This window comes from Akebia trifoliata, chromosome 10 (assembly GCF_017979445.1).
Source record: "Akebia trifoliata isolate Shusen 1 chromosome 10, ASM1797944v1, whole genome shotgun sequence".
NCBI lineage: Eukaryota > Viridiplantae > Streptophyta > Magnoliopsida > Ranunculales > Lardizabalaceae > Akebia > Akebia trifoliata.
The window spans coordinates 21,828,286-21,851,262 of record NC_141384.1 but is presented as its reverse complement, the minus strand read 5'-3'; the positions used below and the strand labels follow the sequence as shown (position 1 = coordinate 21,851,262).

The 22,977-nt window shown below is 33.8% G+C and overlaps 2 protein-coding genes across 3 annotated transcripts; one reads left to right on the top strand and one right to left on the bottom strand.

Annotated features, from left to right (window-relative positions):
• Positions 1-5,776: 5,776 nt before the first annotated feature.
• LOC147393266 (exopolysaccharide production negative regulator) lies at positions 5,777-16,162 on the top strand. Of its 2 annotated transcripts, none has more exons than XM_086456114.1 (5): positions 5,777-6,085; positions 7,043-7,173; positions 12,948-13,073; positions 13,296-13,423; positions 15,781-16,162. In XM_086456114.1, the coding sequence occupies exons 1-5, from the start codon at positions 5,854-5,856 to the stop codon at positions 16,088-16,090; spliced, it is 927 nt and encodes a 308-aa protein (XP_086312240.1). In that variant the 5' UTR covers positions 5,777-5,853; the 3' UTR covers positions 16,091-16,162. The 2 variants fall into 2 exon arrangements, with proteins under 2 accessions (XP_086312240.1, XP_086312241.1); XM_086456115.1 differs by having other exon boundaries at positions 15,784-16,161.
• A 1,097-nt stretch (positions 16,163-17,259) lies between these two features.
• On the bottom strand, positions 17,260-18,990 carry LOC147393265 (coniferyl alcohol acyltransferase-like). The gene has a single exon (XM_086456113.1). The coding sequence runs from the start codon at positions 18,970-18,972 to the stop codon at positions 17,503-17,505; it is 1,470 nt and encodes a 489-aa protein (XP_086312239.1). The 5' UTR covers positions 18,973-18,990; the 3' UTR covers positions 17,260-17,502.
• Between the last annotated feature and the right edge of the window lie 3,987 nt (positions 18,991-22,977).

The following is a 22,977-nucleotide window of genomic DNA, read 5'->3' as shown; positions in this document are numbered from 1 at the left end:
TTAGTCAGTAATCACTAACAATCTATAATAGTCGAACATTCTGACACATCGAAAATAGACCCATTGCTTACGGTCACGTCAAACGGCCAGCCTGAGCCGGATAAATGGTCTCACAAGTGTGGTAAACAACGATCAGCCATAAAATTAGGAACTAATATTTTATTATGAAACATCATGTCCCGACTGGGAGGGATCCAATCGTGAATCCCAACTCTCTAATTCCACTACTCCACCATTTTGTATTATGTATATGTTACCTTATTTTGATATATAAAATGAAATGCATGTTTATACAAAAATATAATGTTTTCATTTGACCAATTAGATTTGTATAAAAAGAAAATGTTACAGTGAGTATTACTCATCGATGTAATATGAGTTTTAAAATGTTTAGTTGTTCATCTCTGGCTATATGTACCAGTTAATCGTAGTTTATTCTGTAAAACTTTACATATGTCAAAATGATTTAGTCTGCTTATTCGTTCATGTTAGAAGATGTTATTGGTAGAAATTATTTTCTTTCTTACTGGGTAACCATTGTTGCTCACCCTTTCTTTCTCCATTTTTTTTTTAGTTTTAGATCCGAAGCTTGGCGAAGCAGGTGTAGAAAACGAGTGAGAATCATCTGATTGGGGTTATACCCCCTAGTGGTGTCAATTTGTCCAAAAGTATTATAGATTTTGTTCTGAACGATAGGACTTTTATTAGAGTGAGAAATTTTTATATAATCCCGTATATAAATTTCTTCTTCCGCACTCTGATCTATTTTACATTATTAGATGTATATAGGCTTCCGCTAGTATTATATTTTTGTATGTATATATGCAGGATTGCATTTCATTTATCAGGTGCAGGTTGAACGCCTTGGAATGTTAACATAAACAGAGAAAATCATGTCGAAATTTCGAGACGCCACCTTGTGCTTCGAGATCTGACATCGGGCTTTGTGTTAACATTTGGCGGGTGCCACACTAGGGTTCAAGGGCAAGAGAGGGTTGAGGACAATTGAAGAGAAGAAATTTTAAGATTTTAAAAATGTCATTCAAAGAAGCCACATTTTTCCTTATCGTCTATCTCCACGCTTAAAGAAAAACGCCTCAAATTTTCGCCATTAAAATTCCCCCTTTAAACCTCGTTTCTTCTTTCTTTGGAAACGCCTCCCTTAAGGTGCTCCTCATTCTTCAATGGCGTTTCCAACGAAACTGCTTCTAAAAGCCCCATTTCATTTCACATATCTCGACTCCTTAAGAAAACCACCCAAAAACAAAGCCTCTAAAATCTATCGATTTTGTGGTGTAGACCCTATTTTGACAAGGTTAGAAGTTTTAGAATTGGATGGTATTTGTACAAAATTTAGTTCCATATTCATCCAGAATGGACGGTAGTCTCATCTGTTAGAAATAAGTGTTCCCATGCATGCAAAGCCATTTTACCTTTTGTAATAAAAAAGATAACGATTTTTACGTTATCCATTATTCATGTATAGTTATATTATATTACAACGTTTCATCATTCTTTTCATTAAATGAATTATAAGACGAGCCCAACAACTTGTAAGTGTTGTACGTGTTGCGTAGAGGAGACATCTTTGTCTAATTCCTTTGCCTTGAAGTGGTTGCCTTTAAACTTGTATGCAGTGAAGAATAATTCTTCGTACAACTATGATCCGATATAAGATCTTATTGGACATCAAATTACATTTGGATTGAATTGTTGGTACCCAATAAGAATTTAAACCTATAAAAACAAAAATTAAAATTTCTATACAGAATATATCCATCAAGTATTAGATCATATATGGATCAAATCATCGACGAAAGTGTCCTTAAAGATGGATCATCAGTTTGCTATAGTGACGAAGGAATGTTTGCACTCCTATCTTTTCTTCATCAAACATTCATGCATCCACCAACACTTGCAAGAAAGAATAATTTTATAAACTTATTTCGTAACAATAATTTTGTTACATTATTCGAGAATGGGTTATGTTCTTCACTTAGACATACAGTGAAAAATGGTCTACAAATGTCAATGTGTATGATCTCAAGAAGTTCTTTATTTCTTGTGATTCCCTTTTTTAGGTTTACTTTCCTTTAATGTAATCCACATATGATGAGATATCTGTGAAGTCCAAATTTTCTAAAATTTTGTCATTCATTAATCTCTCTATCTTAACTCTAGAGATATACCCTAGACATTTATGTCATAAGATGGAAGAATTTTTATTTATTAAACTACATTTCAAACCATTATTCGAATGCAAGGTAATTAAAGATTAGAAAAAATTATAATTCAAATTAATTTTATATAAACCATCAAATAATATCGCAAATCTAACTATAATTGAATATAAAAAAAATTTATTTGTCGACTTTTTAAAGAAAATGAATAACCTAAACTATATAATTTAGATAAAGAAATCAAATTCCTAGATATAGTACGAACATAAAAAAAATGTTCTTCAGATCCATCTGATGACCATTCTCCAATACCAAGCGATATGTTTCCGCAGCTAACACTTGCGCTCCAAGATGATTTCTCATGAAAACAGATTTTTTACTTTACATTAACTTTCTACTTGAAAAGAATCTTTACATCAAATTTGTAATATGAGTTGTGGCTCCTAAATCAATCTATGATGTATTTAAAGGAATTTCAGTTAAATTTAATTCATAACATAAAAAAGAAAAAATGCTTATCTTTATTTTTGAACTAATTTATGTGTTTTACGCAAACTTTTTTTATGTGTCTAGTTTTGACACAAAAGTAGCACTTCACATTATTGTCATTTCTTCCTTCATCCTAATTTGCATTCCCATGCCATTTACTTTTTCTGATGAATTTTTCTTTCATTACTTTGATTTTTTTTTCTTTTTTTCTTATTCCTTAAGTCATCATAAAAGCAAATTATTTATCTTCATGTCTTAATCTTGTCTCTTCTTGAATGCACATATTAGTAAATTCGTTCACGCTCCACTTATCCTTATTGTTGTTGTAGTGAATTTGAAGGGATCGAACTGAACTGGGGGAAATTTGAAAATAAACTATATTAGGAAGAAATCATCAATACTCATTCCTAATGTCTTAAGTTTTGCAGTCTTGTCAATCATGTTAAGGATATGTTTTGAATTCTTCACATCCCATCATACTTTATAGTCGTCAACTCAACCATAAAAGTGTTCGCAATAAATTTGAATTTTTCTTCCATATATTTTAGATACTCTTGTGGACTGTCAATCAGAGGTAGGGATGTCTTGATATTGTTAGCGATCATCATCCTTATAAATATCAAACTGAGTCTATTCAATATTTTACAAACGTGAAAGAAATTTCTTTGTTCTACCATACTATCCTCAGTGAGATCTATAGGTTTCGTAGAAATAAGTGTGCTAAGTCAAGATCCTGACCGCCCATAAAGAATTGAATGTGCTCATACCATTCTGAAAAATTAGATCTAGTAAGGATTGAGACAATAAAGGTATAAGAGTACAACGAACCGATAACTAAAATTAAATAAGGACAATACTCTAATAAGTGATTTGAGTTTTATTTTATAATAATGAACTTATTAATATCACTTAAATTTATCATTTTGTTTAAATTAAGTATATTTATTGTTCACTCATTTTAAGAGTAATAATCTAATTAGGTTATCTTATAAGACTATTATAATTTACATAATTTATTCAGTTAATTTTATTATCTTTGGATATCCAATTCTAATTTTGTTAAATTCATATAAATTATATTACCTTATTTAAATTTCAATTAGTTAAATGAAATTCTCCTTTGGACTAATTACATTTACCTAATTAAGGCTGTCATTGTAAATATTATTGTTTTTTAATGTCACATTGATGACCAAATTTTTTGCAATTAAATATTTCAGGAATTTTACTAATTTAAGTTACTTTCGTGGTTACAAAATTAATAGAATTTATGTATATCAAAATTGACCAATAATATTTACTAAACTTTTAGGTTATTCTCTAAAATGTGCCAATATTATAATATTGCATAAAACTATTATAAATGTAGGGTCACATCAATGAAAACTTAATGAATAAGAAATTTTAAAAAATAATAGCAACATTGTAACATAACGAAAATAATAATAATTGAAAATTAAGTAAGTAAGGATTTGATGAAGTTATTAACAATCCCCAATTACAACTTTGCAAGATTTATCAAGAGTAATGCAAATTGTGAATCGAAAATCTGAAATTTTATGGGTTTGTAAAACCAAACCAATAATAAAAAAACACGAAACTTTGTGGGTTTATAAAACCAAAATAAAAATTCTGAAAATTCATGGTTTTGTATAAATTGAATCAAAAATCAAAATTGAAATCTTATGGGTTTGTAAAATTGAACCAAAATAAAAATCTGAAAATTCATGGGTTGGTATAAACTGAATAACCAAAATCGGCACCCCATAATAGACACCCTATCATTATCATATTTGACTATACCTTGGTAACCACTAACTTGGTGGATAAGATGGGGTGCCTAACACCTTTTTCATCTTGCAACTGAGCCCCTAGGTTAGGACGAATTTTGAGTCACCAACTCCTTGGAAACAACAATTTTCTACATTATTTTTATGTTGTTTATTCACACATTTACTCTTTAAATTGTGACAACTCCCAAATTCACGTAGGAATAAGGTTTAAATCATAAATCTTACTTGTCTATAGTATATCTACTCAACTTTATCTTCACCCTAGAACTAACCTTTTACATAAAACCTATATATATATAAATTTTTTTAACCCAAAATCCCATTTGTTTCAATTTCTCCAAAAAATCTTATTTGTTTTTTCTTCCCAAAAACAATCATCTTCAAGCTCTTCAACCTTTAGGGTAACTTTAATCTATTCAACTTTTTCTTCATCCATCATTTTTTTTAACCTTGCCTCATTTGTAGAAAACCTTAGACTTTTATACCTAAAATTACATCATTTTATACTTCCTCGAAAATTGTATATTGCCTTGAGATTTGAAATAGATAAAATCTTAAGATCGATGATGCTGATTAAACTTTTTATTAAAAATGTTGATTTTGAGAAGAAAAATCTAGATTTTTGACTAAAGGTTGAAGATGAGGGCATTTGAGTATTTTTTTTCCATTAGTCTATATAGAAGATAGATAAATGAATGCGTATCATCAAATTTCAAAACATAAGGGGGTATCTCTAATATTCAGCAGAACGTAAGGCATGACTAAATCACCTAAAAAAATAACAAAAGAGAGAGTTTCTATGGGCACACCAACTTTTACTTATTCACAACCATTGATTTTTTTTTTTTTGGTGAGTAAATTACCATTCCATGTGCTAAATATGGCAAAATTTCAATTCTAGAGCAATGTTCAATTTTAATTCCCAAAACATGATTTCAGCTAATTCATCACATATATAATCAACAATCTCACTGTTAAAAATATCATGGATATTTGACTTTAATATACCTGTGACCTCACTTGTAATTTATCAACAAGATCGTCGATTATAAAAATCACTTTAAAATTATTTGTAATCTTGCTTGTAATTTATCAGCGTGAACGATCTCATTAGAAAATATGTTTTGCGAATTAAAATGAACACTTACCAGAACCAAAATCTTGCCATAAGTTGAGCATGTTTATGGAAATTTCTCTCTCTATTTTTTTTTTAAATAATTTTTTAATTGAGGTGTAATAAGTAAAAGTTTGGGGTGCCAATAGCAGCTACTCTCACTTACCTCAAGTCCACCAGTACACTTATTTGGAATTTCTTCTTCAAAAATATTTGAAGAAGAAGAAAGAAAATTTTATTCATCTCTAAGACTCAAACACAGTCGTCCTCCGATAAAATGGATCCTGCGGAGGACTCCAACGCCTCTAACGGAACAAAAAGGAGAAGAGGAGCTCTATACAACCTCTTCATAGTACTTCGTTCTTCGTTGATTCTTCTCTCTACTCTCTTCGTCGTCTTCTTCGTTCTCTTCTTATCTTTCTTCGCTGTTTTCGATCTTCTCTTCGTCAAGAGTTTCTCCATTTCTAATCCAATCTCAGTCGCTGCAGATTGCAAGATTGTGTCCACAAGTAAGTTCTCTTTCTCACTTTTAGAATTTTTTTTTTTTTTTTGGGTTTAATTCTGATTTAAATTCTATCCTTTTTTTAAAAAAAATTTAGGGTTTTTTCTATTTCTATTTGTCTCCATTAATCTAATTATTTGATTGATTTTTCTTCACGTTAAAAAGTGATAATTTGGTTGTCATTTATGCGAAAATTTCTTAGTTGCATCTGTGAGTTTTTCATGTCTTTGATTTATGTAAATTTCTTTGTTTATATAAATTTAATTATTCGATTGATTTGTAGTGCATGTAATAGTCTGGTGACCTTTAAAGCAAAAAATTTCTGAAAACTTACAAAAAAACCCACTTTCAGGCGATAATCCAAGCAAGCTCTAGAGTTTTCACACCAGAACTAAAGAATTACTGGGGACAGATCATAACCTCTCGAATTCCATTATAGATAGTGGAGTCTCAAAAATAAATTTTATCTAATGGAGACAGTGGATTTGGGATGTTGGATGGAGTTCTAGGGTTTATCTGGAGGAGATTTAATTGCAAAATTTTTAGAAAAATAAAATAAATCGGACCTTGGAACTGGTTTTCTGCTGAATAAGAAGGCTGATTTGTCGAGGATATTTGTATTATTTCAATGCTAAATAGTAATTTTCCTGCAAACCAGAAATTTGTAGAGAGAAAAAATAAATAAGAATAACCTGAGGATCAGTTCCAACATTTCAAAAGAAATAGAGAAGACAAGTATCACATTTTCTTTCTCTGTTGATATTGTTCTCTTCTCATTTAGAGGATTTTTTTGTTTTTTAATCCTGCAAAGTGGACTATCTTCTTTAGTTCTTGTCCAGTACAATGACATCGATAGTTTAAGATGTTGGGCCAATCCTAAATCACTAGGTCTGCCAATTTCTTGCAGATTAAAAGAAATTTGAAACTTGCTGGACTGCATGAGCTGATGTTATATTTCTTCTAGGTGTGGATCTTAGGTCATCCAAGGTGTGTGAACTTGGTCTATTTAATTATAAAGCCAAGCATGTCTTTTACCCCTTGGAAAGAAAAAGATTCCGGTGCCGTTATGATTACTATTGGGCCTCAATCTTTACGGTAATATTAACATTTAAAATTTTCTTCGTTCTCTTTTCCATTTCTATGATCAAGATACTCTGATTTTTAGCAATTCGTAATTTAAATGTGTTCACTTTTTTGTTTTTTTTTTTTTTACATACTTGGTGAGCCTATAACACGTCGTTAACATTTCTTGATAGTTTCAACAAAGCTTCCTCCCCATATTAATCATCACTGTATTTTTAGGATGCTCGTTTCATGCAGTAGTTTGTGGCAGTCGCCTTCCCATAATGCCATGGAATGAAAGGGGATAAATAGTGTTCTCTTATCAAGTACGTTTCATACCAATTATGAATAACTGCTGACAAAGTCTGATCAACATTTTTTTTAAGGTGAAAACCAAAATTGCAATGAAATTACTTTTTGAAGTGATGAGTTAGTGCCATAGTACAAGGGCATCTTCTTTGAAGGCTTTCAATTTAGATGGGATTCAATTTTTTGGTCAGAGGACTAACATAATGCTCTATATTTCTCAGTGGTGCTCACCTTGACCATCATTTTTTCTTGATAAAAATATGTCATAATTAAAAAGAAGTTAATGCAAGATTTTACTCTCTTCAATATCAGCCCAACATTAAGTTTGTGAAAGATTTTAGGAGCTCGTAACTGAATCAATATTCCTTATATCCATAATCAATAATCATTGCTTGCAACAAGATCCACTCATGTTTTATATTATTACTTTCATCCAAATCATTTTATGCCTACCTTTTAAGAGCCTTTAGTTTACACCAATCAAAGATACCCCTAACTGCCATTTAATGTACTCATTTCTGATTATGTCCTTCTTAACCTTACCACTCTACAGCTCAATGTTTTATATTTATTATGCTTATTCTATGAATATATATATTTATTTATTTCTTATCATTTAGATCTTAAAAGTAGGGATGACCTTATTGCTGTCTTGTGGAACTTTCTGTTAGTTTGACTGAAACATATCTGTCATATAGAACCCCATAACTTCTATCCACTAAACACCATTTTTCTGGATTACATTAAATCAATTTATCCATATTTAAGATATTTGAACCTAAAAATTGGGAATTGTCTCCTTGGGGTATTTCTTACCAATCAATCTTGATTAGTGTCTTGCCTTTATTAGTTTATTTGCTAACATTACAATGCAATTATTTTGTCTTGCTCCTACTTATCGTAAAACTCTTAGTTTCTAAGGTACTGTCCAATTTTTTTAGGTAGCATCCTAGTCCTAGGTTACTCATTCCATAGTTTCACCAACCAAATCTGCACCATTTTCAAATAACTTACTCCCAAGAACCCCTCCTTGAGCTTGAGTATCATTTGCAAATAGCTTACTCCTAGGGACCCTCCTTGAACATGAGTAGTAAAATACATCCATAACTAGTGTAAAAGGTATAGACTTATGTCTGATCCCTTTCTCGAATCCATTTTGTTTTCACCACCATCTATTCAAACAGTAGTTATAATTCCAACATATATGCTTTTAATAACTCACTTGAGATCTTTTTTTTCCCTTACACCCAATAAATTAAATTTTTTGGATTTATCAAATATTTTTTTTCATACATCATTAATTTTCATGTTTAGTTTGGGGCCACAACTTCCTCATCCTCAACGAACAATTGTTGCCTCGTTATACGTATCGGTTTAAAAATTAATGACCATGAAGTCAAAAATTTAGTGACTCATCTCATATTTGAGGTCGGGAGGCCTCCGAAATTGGCAAGTGTCGTTTTTATCAAGGAACGACAATTGGATGCAAAGAAAAATGATACAAATAAATATAGGGCATAAATTCGGTCAGATTTTATCCAAAGTTATTGTTGTTTATGATAAAGCTTCTTGAAGCGAATAATTAGTTCAAGTAACCATCTGAACTATATCAAAAAGGTAAAAAAATAAATAAATAGAGGAACAACTACAAGATATGGTTAAAAAGCTTGAAAGGAGATTCAAAAAAGAAAATTGGTTTTTTCGATTAGGCAGATGTAGAACACCATTAAATCTTTTTAAACTTTTTTCCATTGCTTGTTTACAACTGGTTTTCTGTTTATACCTATCTTGTTGAATCTATTGGGCCTTTTGGCCTTGGTAGATGAATATCAAGTTTTTAACTGCTCCCAATGCACCTATAGACTCCTCAAAATCATATTCAATTTGTCCTTGAAATAACACTGCATTTGGCTAAAAATAAGCTACAAAAATGTTTGTTATTAAGTATTGACTTTGCCACTTTCCAAATTAACTCCAAACATATTTTTTCGGTGAGGAAAATTCCAGTCTCAAACGAAACATTCTGGTCAGATGGGAGGACATTTCTAAGATCCTAAGAAGTCCTAGGCTCATTGAATATTTAATGACCTTGGGATCATTAATATACTTGATCCACGAAATATTTCCATTTCTACAGGGTTCGTATTTGATCATTAACGACTCTGGTCTTTATAGGACCTCAAGACCTCAATATTTGTTGACATAGGGAACTCAGGTAGTCTAGTTTGATCCATTTGACGGTGCTAATGTGGGGTTCTGTTTAGGTTTTATGGGACCAATCATTCTATACATCTCCATTAAAGAAGAAAACTAATCATACCACCTCTAGAGGGTTAGCTTGGTGGTAAAACTAGAGACAGAGAGTCATGTGTTTGAAACTGGGGGTCCTCTTGATTTACCTTGTTGCACGTAAACTTCTGTGGGTTGGGGTGTGCAATCATAAGGATTAGCCCACATCTCTTTGAGATCTTGGGATACCTTATGTTATCAAAAGAAAAAAAAGAAAAAAATAAAGCTTATCATATCCCATGACCTCTCTGTTATGGCTCAGTCATTAACTTTCTCAATGTTAGAAGAATAAGAGATTATGGTTTGGATCACGCTATGGTACGATCATAAAAAAAATCCTATACCTTATTTCTTGTATATAAAAATTGGGTGGGCTATACTATATATCATGCAACTTTTAAACACATGCTATTTTGATGGTTGACCATAATTAAGCTTTACTTATATTATTTGTACAATCCTTGTAGAGTATAATGATTTTGAGTAGAAGTTAGGATAAATGGGTGTTGGGTTGTGAGTACTTCATGGTCCATTGAACAGAAGATGGATCCTTGTGAGAGGAAATCCATTCCAACTGGCCCACGTGAAGGGTTTCTCAACTTATTTTCAAAAGGGTTGAAATAAGCAAACTTCATAGGTTACTTACAATCCAGTCAAATGGTCGTAGCCATTTTAAGGTCAATGTGACTTATGGGATCTTCAAAGTCAAAATCAGCTGGATTCTTTCATCATCAACTTCTAACCATTTGAAGTACTATATCTAAAATCACAGTCTTTTGTTTTTCATCGATTTTTTTCATTTCTGAATAATGATTGTAATTATTCAAAAACTTCTTCTGTATAATATATATATATATATATATATATTCACAATGTAGTTGGTCCTAAGTTCAAATAAAGGACAGGGATTACGTCAGGTTGGTAGTCGGTGTAAAAATTCATCTTCTCCCAACATGAATCTTGATCATACATTGACTGAATTGAATGGCCAAACACAAATTTTCTACCATGAATTTTTGCGATAAGGTTTTGCTGATGATGATGATGATGACGACGATGATCATTCAATCATTGTAAAGTTTTTCCATATCCAATCTACAATGTTAGCTATTGATCTTAGACCTTCCAACCCCACTTCCAATATATATAGTTTGTATACACTTTACCACATAAAATGCAACACTTAAATCTTTCCCAAGCAGTTTTCTTTTAAAAATCTTGAAATTGTTGTCATTAAATGCTGAAAAGTGAAGCCACAATCATTCCTCAGTGATTCAAGCTGCCAAATATATATTTGTTTTATTAGAAAATCATATAACCAAAAATTGTTCTTGTCCTTTTTCTTCCATATTTCTCTGTTCACTTCATCCAGATAAAAGATGTTTTATTTACATAGGTTCTTTGGAGTTCTACTCACATTCATTATGTGCGCGCCACGGTTTAATGTGCTTGAGCATGATCTTGTACATGGAGTATGTACACGATCATGTTGTGATCATAGTGAAAAGGTTGGAATGTGGTTTAAAATGCAAGGGAGAACTTTGAAAAAATGACAAAATAATTTCTATATTAAAAATTATGAATAACATAACAATATATATATATATAATGCATTAGAAATCTATATTTTCAATATTTTGTCAAGTAAAAAGAACACATTATTGCATTTCTATGCGTGATAGCATGTTAATACATGATCGTACATGTTGTGATGCTAAAAAAAGTCTAATCATCAATATATCTTTTTGAGCAAAATGACAATCAGTTGAAAAAGTTAAAAATCATAACTTCAAGAATTATCATCAATTCCTATATTAAACTACATTTATGAATCACCAAATCCTATTATGTATCAAATCCTGCATTAAACATCATTCTTAAACTAAATCACAAACAACCATAGGACCACGAAAAGTAACCACTAGTCCACAAAAAATGTGCTTTAAGACTTGTTTAAAACGTAAAAGCCTACTTTTTTTTTCAAAAAAAGAATGCCATTTTTTGTGACGCCGTGATGTAGTGGGCATCGGCGTGAATCTCATATATGATTGACATGGTCCTTGCATGACATAATTCAGCATATGTTTCTGTGCAAACTAGTCATGGTGAGTTAGTAGTTGTGGGACACTTTCATCTATTCTTATGAGTATAATCCTTGGTTGTGACTTAGTTGGTAATTATTTGCAAAACATGTGTGGTTATCATCCTTATCGGCTAATTTGCCTTTCTTTGCCTTCATTTTTTGATTAGGTGTCTCAACTAGGGGTGCCTCAAGGTGTTTGTGCCTGAATTCAAGTAGTTGGCCTGGAATACTTCTAGAACTCTATTTGAGAAGTTGTCTTGGGTGTCGAGGGGTATTATTTCATGTACGTGAGAAGTCAGTTAAGATCCTTACCCAGATTATTTCTGAAAAGTAGCCTTAGCATGTGTAGGTATTTTGCATTCCATGCTGTCATGAAGTCAGGTTTAGTTGTTGGTTGCTTGCTGGCTTCTATAGCCGAGAAGTAGGGCTGTCCCTTGTAGAGTTGTACCAACTTTCCACCCTAGGTGCTGCTCCTGCTTCCTAAAATAATATATAAAACTTGTTTGCAATAGTCATTCTCCACTCCTGCTTTGTGCAACTAATTAAGGACCCTTGCATGTCCAAGAAGGATTAGTAGTTCCTACTTCTTATTCCCACGAAATTTCAGATATTAATGCATCTTAGTTTGAGGGACACAATTTGCACCATATTCTTATGCCAAGATCTAGGTAGGTTTTCTAACTCAAAATTTGCAAGGTATGGTTTTAGGATGTTGTGTATGTAGCCTGGATGTTATACCCATGTTTTCCCCATTACTCATTCTTTTAATGACACAATTGTCTTTTATCTATATTGTTAGGCTTTTTAAATAAATTATTTTTCTTGTCCACTACTGTGTCCATTACGAAATTTTGAGTTTTTATACAAATTCGTGTATTATGGACTTCTATAGAACTATCACGTTATGGGGAATTTAGTAGAAAATACAAGTTATGTGGGTTTTAGAACTCTCTCTCTACTTCTCTTGTACTGTTGAATGTGTCTTAGTTCAGTTGATGTCCTTCAGAAAATGTTTATTATGTGACCTTAACTGAAGTGTACCAATGATTACTGTGAGGGGCTTCATCTTCAGCAATAGGAGTCCCAAGGAAGTGCGAATTCACACAACTCAATATTTCTGTTTCAGGTGGAATACACAGAACATTCTTCAGGTCAAACACGCCAGGCATTAGCAGAAACCCCAAAAGAAGCCCTCCCTATTGATTGTCGGCCTAGTTTTGACACGGCATGGTTGACCAAAGACAAGTTCAAGGTACAGATTGCCAAGTTTTCTCACATGATATACTACCATTCTTGAACCTCCATGGATATCAGATTGTATAACTTGTAGTTGTCTATGTAAATAATTTTGGATTCAGTTGGCTCTTGTAAATACTCAGGCATAAGTCATATTCGATTTTGTTCCCTTTTTATTTTTATTTTTAGCCTATATGATTTGGGACGTTCTCCTATTCTCTTGACTGCTTTTTCACAGGTGAATGAAACATATGAATGCTGGTACACGCCTGGGATTTCCAAGGTGAACATATATTCTGACAGTCTCTTCAATTGTCAAGCAGAAGATCCTTCTGTTGTTGAGATGATAAGAAGATATTCCATCCTGTGAGCAAATCTCATCCCCTTTTCTTCTTTTTTCCTGTATTTGTCTTGTTTTCATAATTTAGGCATGCAACAGTTCATTAGTTCATTTACAATCATGTCTCACGAGTACTTAAATTCCCTTACAATTCTACCTGAGGGAAACATTTGGTGAGTCTCATCCAGATCTTATAGGCCAAAATTGACCAAATTGGACAATTGTAATCATCTGGGCTAGCATATTCTTTTGCACAATTAACTAATTTATGTGGAATTGCCCCATTGAAAAGAAATCAACCTAAAAGCCTTCATTGTGGGACCTATCAACTGATGGATCTCATGTACTGACTGATCCCCTGCTTGTTAGCCTCTTGAAATCTTGAAAACTTTTATTTCAGGGAAACATTCACGAGTCCAATAACTCATTTACATTCGTCAGTGCTTAGTTTCAGTCTCATCTGGGACTTCTTGGAGGCCAATATTGACCAGATGATTGCCTAGTACATTCTCTTGCATGATTGTGTTAAGTATGGGGAATTGCCCCATTGAAAAGAAAATCAACCCAAAACACCTAACTGTGGACCTTATCAAATGATTGTCTTTTGCTTTGATGTGCTGCATGTGAGCAACTTGTACACAATTGTGGTTCCAAAGCTCCTTCCAAGGTGCAATTTTTCTCTTGGCTAGCCGCCTTGAATAAGTTACCCACTCTTGATCTCTTAATGAAACGAGGCTTTGTAGCACCAAATTGTTGTTGCCTCTGCAAATCCTGTGGAGAGTCAGTCGACCGCATTTTGATCCACTGGCGTCATTTTCTTGGTTTGTTCAATGCCTCTTGGGTATTCCCGTGTATGATAATGTCTCTTCTTTAGAGATTTTTTATTTATTGATAAGATAAAATAAAATAATACAACAGAGGGAGGGAAAGGTCGTGGTGACCCAACCCAACCCAAAAAAATGATAAAGAAAAAAGAGACAAACAACAGCTAAGACATCTCCAAACTACAAATAAAATCTCACCAGACCATAAAGTCCTTACAAAACACCACTTTGAATTCTTTGAAGATCTTGCACCAAAAGAATAAGAGGTCAAGAATTGAAATAATCAACTATTGTGTATTGCACCTTTCCTTCAAAAGTACGAGCATTTCTTTCTTTCCAAATACCCCAAAAAATCGCAAACGGGGTTAAACTTTAAATCAATTTCTTGGCATGACAGAAACTCAACCCCAAATGAAGCTATTCCCCAAAAAAATCATCTTCTTCAGAGTTGGGATTTCCTTTTGTTCTCAGGGAGAAAAAACACCCTTTGTAGGTTTCTTCCTTTTGCCACTTGCTGGGGCTTATGATTGGGACGGGTTTGGAGAGTTTTTAAAGGTGGTTTTGACTTAAATTTTCAGGATCTGGTGTTAAACATTCGTGGGTGATTGTTTTTGTGGTGTAAATTATGTACCGAGTTTAAAGGTGTTTTCTTTGAAGACCTTTTTGGAGATGGGCTTCGTTGTGTGGAAGTTAAGAGCTTTTGATCTTTCTTTCTGTTGGTCATCTCAACCGCCACTTGTATCTTTTCTCTAATCAATAAATTTATACTTACAAAAAAAAAAAAAACTTGTATGACACAATTGTAGTGACATGTTCTTTATATTTAGTCCTCATTCTGTTCATTCCCAAAAAATATAGTCTCAATACCATTTGTTCCCAAAAGAATATGCTTCAATGTAAGTTTAGGATGATTCAAAAGTGTTCTTTGAACATTGCCCTATCCTAGAGGTGACCTGTTTTTTATTACCTTAGTCACCAAATTCTGCGACCTATTGTCTGGTTATTTACTGTTGTAGTTTAACATGGGATTTGATAATATAATATGAGAACACCGTCTAGTAGGAACAATTACAGGGGCCCTAATCCTAGCTCGACTTCTTTCAAAAAAAAAAAAAATCATGATTTTATGGAATTTTCCCTGGCTGATTTATTCCCAAACCCCGACTTGGTGACCATGTTTGTTACTATTAAACCCATGTAACTTATTTCATCTTAGAAAGTTGGTCCAAGTTGCAGACTTGTTCGGTATTGCTTTTTATACATGAGCAAACTTAGTCCCATTACTCGGTGAATTGTTGTGGATTCACCACAATTTTTCTGAGGAAAGAGACTATGCTCATCTCTTCATCCTATGTATGCATGGCCCACCATGATTCAGGCTCTCCCATTTGTTATTTGTATAGATATGGGGTTTACTACGCCATCTAGATAAATCTAAACTAACCATAGATTTATCATTTTTGAAAGTGTGAATAGATTTTATTTTAAGACTGAAAGATCCAATTTAAGTTACAAATCGCATCATCTTCTAATTAATTCCATTTGTTATCCCGTCCCAGCAGAACCACAAGGATCATAAGTACCTATTTTTCCAACGAGGGAAGATCTAAGCATGCAATGTGGGACACAATAGCCGGAACGATTGCTGGTATGTTGACTTCCTTGGTTTGTATAAGCTTGATTAAACTCCTAAAGAGTTCAAAATCCTGGTTGGCCAAAATGTGGGAAGCAAGGAAGGTCCATATTGCAGTCTATGGGGTCTGTTATAAGCGAGCTTGTTTTCTCATTGCGTACTTCTCAATTATGGGTTGGCTGACCATCCAATATGGAAAGATGCTCGGCCTTCCAAAGATCTTCGTCAATTTGTAGCTTGTTATAAGGTTTATACTCATCCTTGTAAAATTTCCAGATTTTTTTTTTTTTTTTTTTTTTTTGGGGGGGGGGGGGGGGGGGGGGGGGAAGGTTTAATCTTGTGCCATGAGAGTCTTGAAACAAGGGTTCTGATGCAATGGCATGGAAAGGAACATGTAACAGGCATTGTATAAAGAATTACAGAATGTTAGTCATAGTCACTTGTATGTGTGCTTATTCTAGATGTATTAAAGTGATTTGAGTCGAGAATATTTTGTTGTGTTTAAAGTTGAATGCTGTGATTGTGGAATTTGTAGGTGTGGCCCAAAACTTGCATATTATTTCAAAGATTTAACTTTACTATTAGCTAAGCTTGCCTTGAGATTAGCAAGCTTAGGTTCATGGTTTGAAGTTTTCAGTGTCTTGTTGAGATGAATGAAACAATCAGCTTTGTGCTTTTAATTTTTAAATTTTTGTTTTTTTAATCAGGGCAATATCTCTTTACAAGATTTTATATAGATTTAATTTTTGAAAAAAAAAAAAAAAAATATATATATATATATATATATATATATATATATAATAATGCAGAAAGATTTAGATTTAAGTCATCATATGTTAATATGGGGTTGATAGAACGAGAATAATACATGGTTTCCTCTGTGTGAATTGGACTGGGCACAATATCATATTTGGTTGACTCGCCAAAGGATGCATATCAAATCTCATTAATCTTCCTTTTTCCCAAATCCCAAAAAATTTGAGAGATCTACTGAATTTCTTTCTAGACTTATGTCCTTTTTATAGACGAATGTGGGTACAGTGTGGGACATTTCAACCACTTGGGCTATATAGCCTTCTAATTTAGTTTCCTTTTAATTAGAGATATCTATTTGACTAAAGATCTATTAAAATTACAAATAGATAATATATTTGGTTGACATTGAATCCAAAGAGCTCAAGATATCATAAATACCCTTATTCATGCAATCCTTCAAATTAAGTTGTTCTACCATGCAATATTCCTCAAAAGTCATCAAAGGATTAAGTCTATTACAATCTAACCACTAGGGTTTTGAAATGGGTATTTTATAATAAACAACATATAATTAAAGAATTTTCTTAGGTTGATCTCACTCAAGTACAATGCAGATTATCGAAAAGAATACCCATTGTATGTTCACACAAGTATATGACAAAGCAAAGTGATCGACAAGGTAACGTAATAAAAATGGACCTTATTTCATCTCTTCACAACAATAAAAGGAAAATGATTTTGTAGGGCACATATTTGGAAATTCAAACAAAGCAGATCCTTCAATTTCACTGACCCATATAAATGTTTGGTAGACATAGATTTAAACAAATTTTCATCATGGGCTTAATGAATTGGCCGACGACCAACCAACAAGTGGATGATGAAACATACATTAGCCGGTCAATCCAAGGTGAGCCGCAGTGAACGGCTGGAAAATATGATTGGGATCTGACTCCAAGGCCGCAACCAATTCGGGCCAAACCATCACAAACACAACCCATGACCCATCACCCTTTGTACTAGGTTGAGGGTGCACAAACCCTGCACCAAGCCTAGGTATAGTCGAATAGCTAGAACCAAACACTGGTGGACCAAAACCCAAGTCCACCTCCTTCGTCGGAAACTCACGACCCGACGACACAATGACTGCTGGCCCACCAATCCCTAGCAATATCTTGGCCAGGAACAACCCTGGCCTATGACACTCAATCCAGTCAATCAAATCCAAGAAATGCGCTTCATTAGTCACCTCACCAATTGCCTCGTGTGCGATGCTCGCGACATGGGAAAGTGAGGCTTTCTTCAAAACTTCTACACTTGCCTCTCCAATGGCAATGGACACCGCATTCCCAACCAAATTTGACACATTCTCATGTGTCATCCTCCGACGCCCATCTGCCAACCATCCTATCTTAGTAGTTTGGAATTTGGATTCGGATATTGACTCAGATTCGGGTTTTACTGTCATTGCTAGAATCTTCCATAGGTACGCGGAGAAGGCCTCAATCTTGGACCTCTTATAGCCGTCTTGGCTTGCTTCATCCTGCAAACGAACAACATCCGATGCCTCGATGAAAAATAATCGCTTGACAGAGATATCTAAAGTCATCGGCGTGTTCAAGACCTCTTCCATGGTAAACTTGCTAAAAGTCTCATCGAGTGACGGACCATAAGTGGGAGGTGATCTAGGCCTAAAAATCGATCTTTGGTGATATGGGTGTTTTGAAATCGGTAAATTCCTTGCAATCTCCGACCAAGAAAGAAGAAACTTGTTAAACGACGAGGCATCAGCTAGTCCATGATCAAAGCTCCAAGCGACGGAGAAGCCTCCACATGAGTAACTAGTGACTTGTAGGCAAAACGGTAACTCAAGTGAGAGAGGGACCAATTTTTGTAAAGATTGGTCGAGATGGTAGAAATCAAGACTAGTTAACTCAATATCGGAACATGCTTCTATAACCTCAACGCCTTCATTATTACACACAATTTCTGGATCACCAGTTTTAGGATTGGAGACAATTCGACCCGCGAATGGGAAGTAATGAGAAAGAGTTTCTTGAAGAGAACTCTTGATAACAGCTACAACTGATGAGAAATCTCCCAATTGTGGTTTTGGGTAGGCATGGAAGACGGATACAGAAGCCCGGCCTGAAAGTAAGTCAAAGTTGGAGAAGGGGAGAACGTAGGACTTGTCGACGGGGGCATTCATGGCTCTTACGATCGATTTTCCAATGATTTGGACTTTGAAATCTGTAGTAACCATTGTTGAGGGAGGATGAACAAACAATGGGGAATATTTTTTAGTAGAAGGCCAGAAGATGGTAGGAAGATCAAGAGCCGAACACAAAGCAAAAAACGTCATTTGTAGCTATAGTTTGAATAAAAAATGAATCAAGCTTTGGAGTTTCCTTGCCATGTCTTTTTGTTGTTGTAGTATAGTATTTGGTAGTTATTCGCTAGTCATATTATCACGACTCTATTGAATATTTATATATATACATTCGGCAGGATCTGGATGAGAAAGCATCCAAGTTTTTGATACACATCCTCATCAGACATGTCCCCTACGATGTACATTTCAATGTTACTTCAGCATTATCCATTCGGCAGTCACCCATTATTGCTCATTAGATATGAGATTGGGTTTCCAACCCTTTATGTATAATGTATATAGAGTCGGGATAATACAAATCCCCCACGTGGCATATTCAAAATACTCTCATGACGTGGTATGTGCTAGAACCATAGATTTTATGCCTTCAGATGAATCTGTGCAGTTGTGTATCTCCATGAAAGAAAATATATGATTCTTGCACATCCGACCCGACGTGAGGAGAGTATTTTGAGTATGCCATGTGGGAGAATCAGATTATCATTACTTATGTATAATAAGGGTTGCGATCTGTGGACTTATAAAAATGACAGCCCAGTGGTCTGGATTTCTTGGTCTAAGACTAGGTCTACGATTCTGTGCAAGTCAACCAAGTACAAATCACATATGTTTTGCAAGTCATTTAATCATTAGTCTTATCCTATATGAGTTAAAAGTTACGAAATGAAATGAGCTCATCAAAATGATTTAGAATTGTAGATCGTCGATTTTTTTATCGTTAATTTGTAAACCACTATATAGAAGGTCTAGTTCAACTGCAAATAACATAGCCAAAATGTTTTTGTCTTATATGAGCTAAAAACTTCAAAATGGGCTGATTTTTTATAGCGATGATCTTTATGGTGAGGAGATCATCTTACGACGCCACCAAATTCAAACATGAATCCCCATAATTCTATGCTAGAATCTAAGGTACTCAAATACACACTCCCAATAATGATAACAATATAAATAAGCAATATAGTGATAGCATGCATGTAATATCGCAACGGAAATATCAAAACAATCTAAAATATAAATGTGAAAGTATCCACAGAATATTTGAAATGTAAATTAGAACTCAAAAATCTGTCAAGAACGAATCCTCACTCCAACATCAATCCTATACTAAAATAAAAATAAAACAAAAGATTTCATAATGCCTAAACTAAAATGGATTTAGTAAAAATAATTCCAGTTCTTGCCCGAAAGTGGGCTTTGATCATCAATTTGATCTACAAGTTGGTATTCTATTGGAACCTCCTTTAACTGCTCCTCGACTAGAGGAGAATCTGCAATTGAATGATAGGATGAGTAACGTGGAAGTTATTTAATAGGTAAATTACTATCTCAAACTAATAGTCTCTTAAACATGAGTAAAATCATTATAATACATTGAAAATACATGCAAGTTTTTAATTATAAATAAGCATGAAGAAATACAATCATACTAAAAAATATAAACATGGAATAATTTAAACAGTTTGCAATATAGATTCTAATTTAATAAAAATAATGCATAGACAACAAAATGAGTACAAGCATTGGTAGTGTATTTGTTAAAAACGTAGATAACTATTATTGGATACTTCCCTGTCAAGATCTGAATATTTTTCAGATTTCACAGATGTAAAATCCTATCGTTAGTTTCTGATTTTATGACTAATCGCTGCAATTACCACAATTGAGTAACCATTTATCCGGTTCAAATTGGCCGTTGACGTGACCATAAGACACAGGTCCTTTCACGAAGTGTCTATATATTCGACTACTCTAAATTGTTAATGATCATTGACTAGTTATCTTCTTCTAAACCTATTAGCCAAACATATGGTTCTCTAAGACGTCTCTACACTCCCACAAATTACCATTACATCATATAGTTTACTAGTAAAGATAAGAGGAATTTCTTGGATTTTAGTTGTGATGTTACTCCCTATGCATCCCGTGCTACATATAAGTTTTTCATCCCAGTTGTACATCCTAGCATAGTATGTCACTTTGAAAATGACATGATAGTATATTTTCAGGCATTGACAAACTCTTTAACGGATCCTAAAATAACTATGTATATGTATACTTTTCTTTTTTTTTAAACAAAATAAAAATCAAAGCATACAAGTATGTAAAATGGACATCTGGGCTCTTATCATGCAATGGCCCAATCTGAAAAAATAAACAACAATGCACATCACCTCACAATAATAGAATTTAAATAAAGATGTAACATCGTCTCGCGATAACAAAAAATAAATATTAACCTTCGAGTATCCACTCACCATCACACGCAAACAAAAAGAGTCTATACTTTCATTTATGAAACATAAGACATCCTACTCGAAATGTTATATATTATAACATCAACACCTGAATCAATTTCTTTTTAAATTCAACAAATATTGAACACCTTTACAAATAAAGCGTACGATCAATTTTTAATATAAAAATTCATTTTCCTTAAAATATGTGAGAAAAATGGTTCGAAATGATAATAAAAATTGAGTTTGTAAGGTAATTTGCATAGGTACAGACGATCGACACAAGTATGACTAAATTTGAAAAATGTAATATGCGGATTTTTTGTACATAGGGCTCTAGGTGGGTCGATCAAGCTCAAAGTTGGGTCGATCAAACTTGTTGGGCCGACTTAACCTGAGAGTTACTTACTCTCCAATTATATGTGAAGCGAATGGTCGATCAACCTGGGTGGAAGGTGGGTCGATCGAACCCAAAAGGAGTGTTGTGACACCCTGGATTTTCAACTCATATCTCGAGAAAATTTAATGGTGAGATTTGGAGGAAAATATCGAAGGAGAGACTTAGAGTAAAATACTCAAATATTGTTATGACTAATTTCAAGGAAAATCGACTTCGCCATTAGATTCAAAAGGATCGGAATATATACATTAGCCTGTAAGTAAGTTCGAATTCGAGTTTGGATAAAAAAGTTATAAAATCCTTGAATTTCACATTAAGTAGGACCCAAAATAGTGAAATTTCGTTAGAGCGAGAATCGAAAAAATTTGATGACACCATTAGCTCCGCAACGAAAAATTATTCGAAATGGTATACTCACTTGTCAATTTTCGAGTCCGAATAGTTAAGTTACGATCGAAACTAGAAATGATGGAAAAATTACAAATATGCCCTCAGCTTTATTATAAAAGAAATCTGATTTTCTTTTATTTCGTTCATTTCTCTTCTTCTCCAAAGAACCAAACGACAGCCACTTTTCAACCCAAGGGTTTTGACCCATTTCCATCAAGTTCTAGCGCGAACGAAATTGAGTTGAACCCCGACGAAGAAGGCAATATTGTCGGCGTTGTTGAGCTCTACGTCCTCACCCCATCCAACCTCCATTTCCTTTTCTTTTCTCTTAGGCTCCCACTAAAAATCAGCAATAGGGGTTTTTATTTTTACCACTTGGAGTTCCACCTAGTTTGAAGAAGAGTGATTCATCGTTGTTGAGGGAAGAAAAACATCTCCATCGAGGGTTTCGCAACTAACCCGATCGTTGGGCCCCGAAATCGTTCAACCTCGAGTCCTTGCTGCAAATCTTTGATTTTCGAGTTAGTTAAGCGTGTCCGACAACCACAAACAAGTAGGGGACTTTCAATTCCTATTGGTAACTTTAGATTTCTGAAAATGTGCATTTAGGGATTTTTGTTGAAAATGTGTTGTAGTGATAAGTCGTAGAAAACTCTTGTTTAGTTTTAAAATTCATGGTAAAAGTAGTTGTTTTGATGAGTTTTATCGAATTTTGATAACAAACTCGTGGGTGGGTCGAATGGTTCAAAGAATGGAAGAAGAATTTGAAAAGGGGATCGAAAACTCGAAGGTTCAAGTAAGGTTCAGGACTGTCGGCAGGAAAGGTCGGTGCCACCGGCACATGTCGAAGGCATTCTGTCGGTCCCATCAACAAAATTAAGCTTCTGCCACTGACGAAATCAAGAACCGCAAGAAAATTTTGTTCTGTCGGCAGATGTCGTCGGTCCC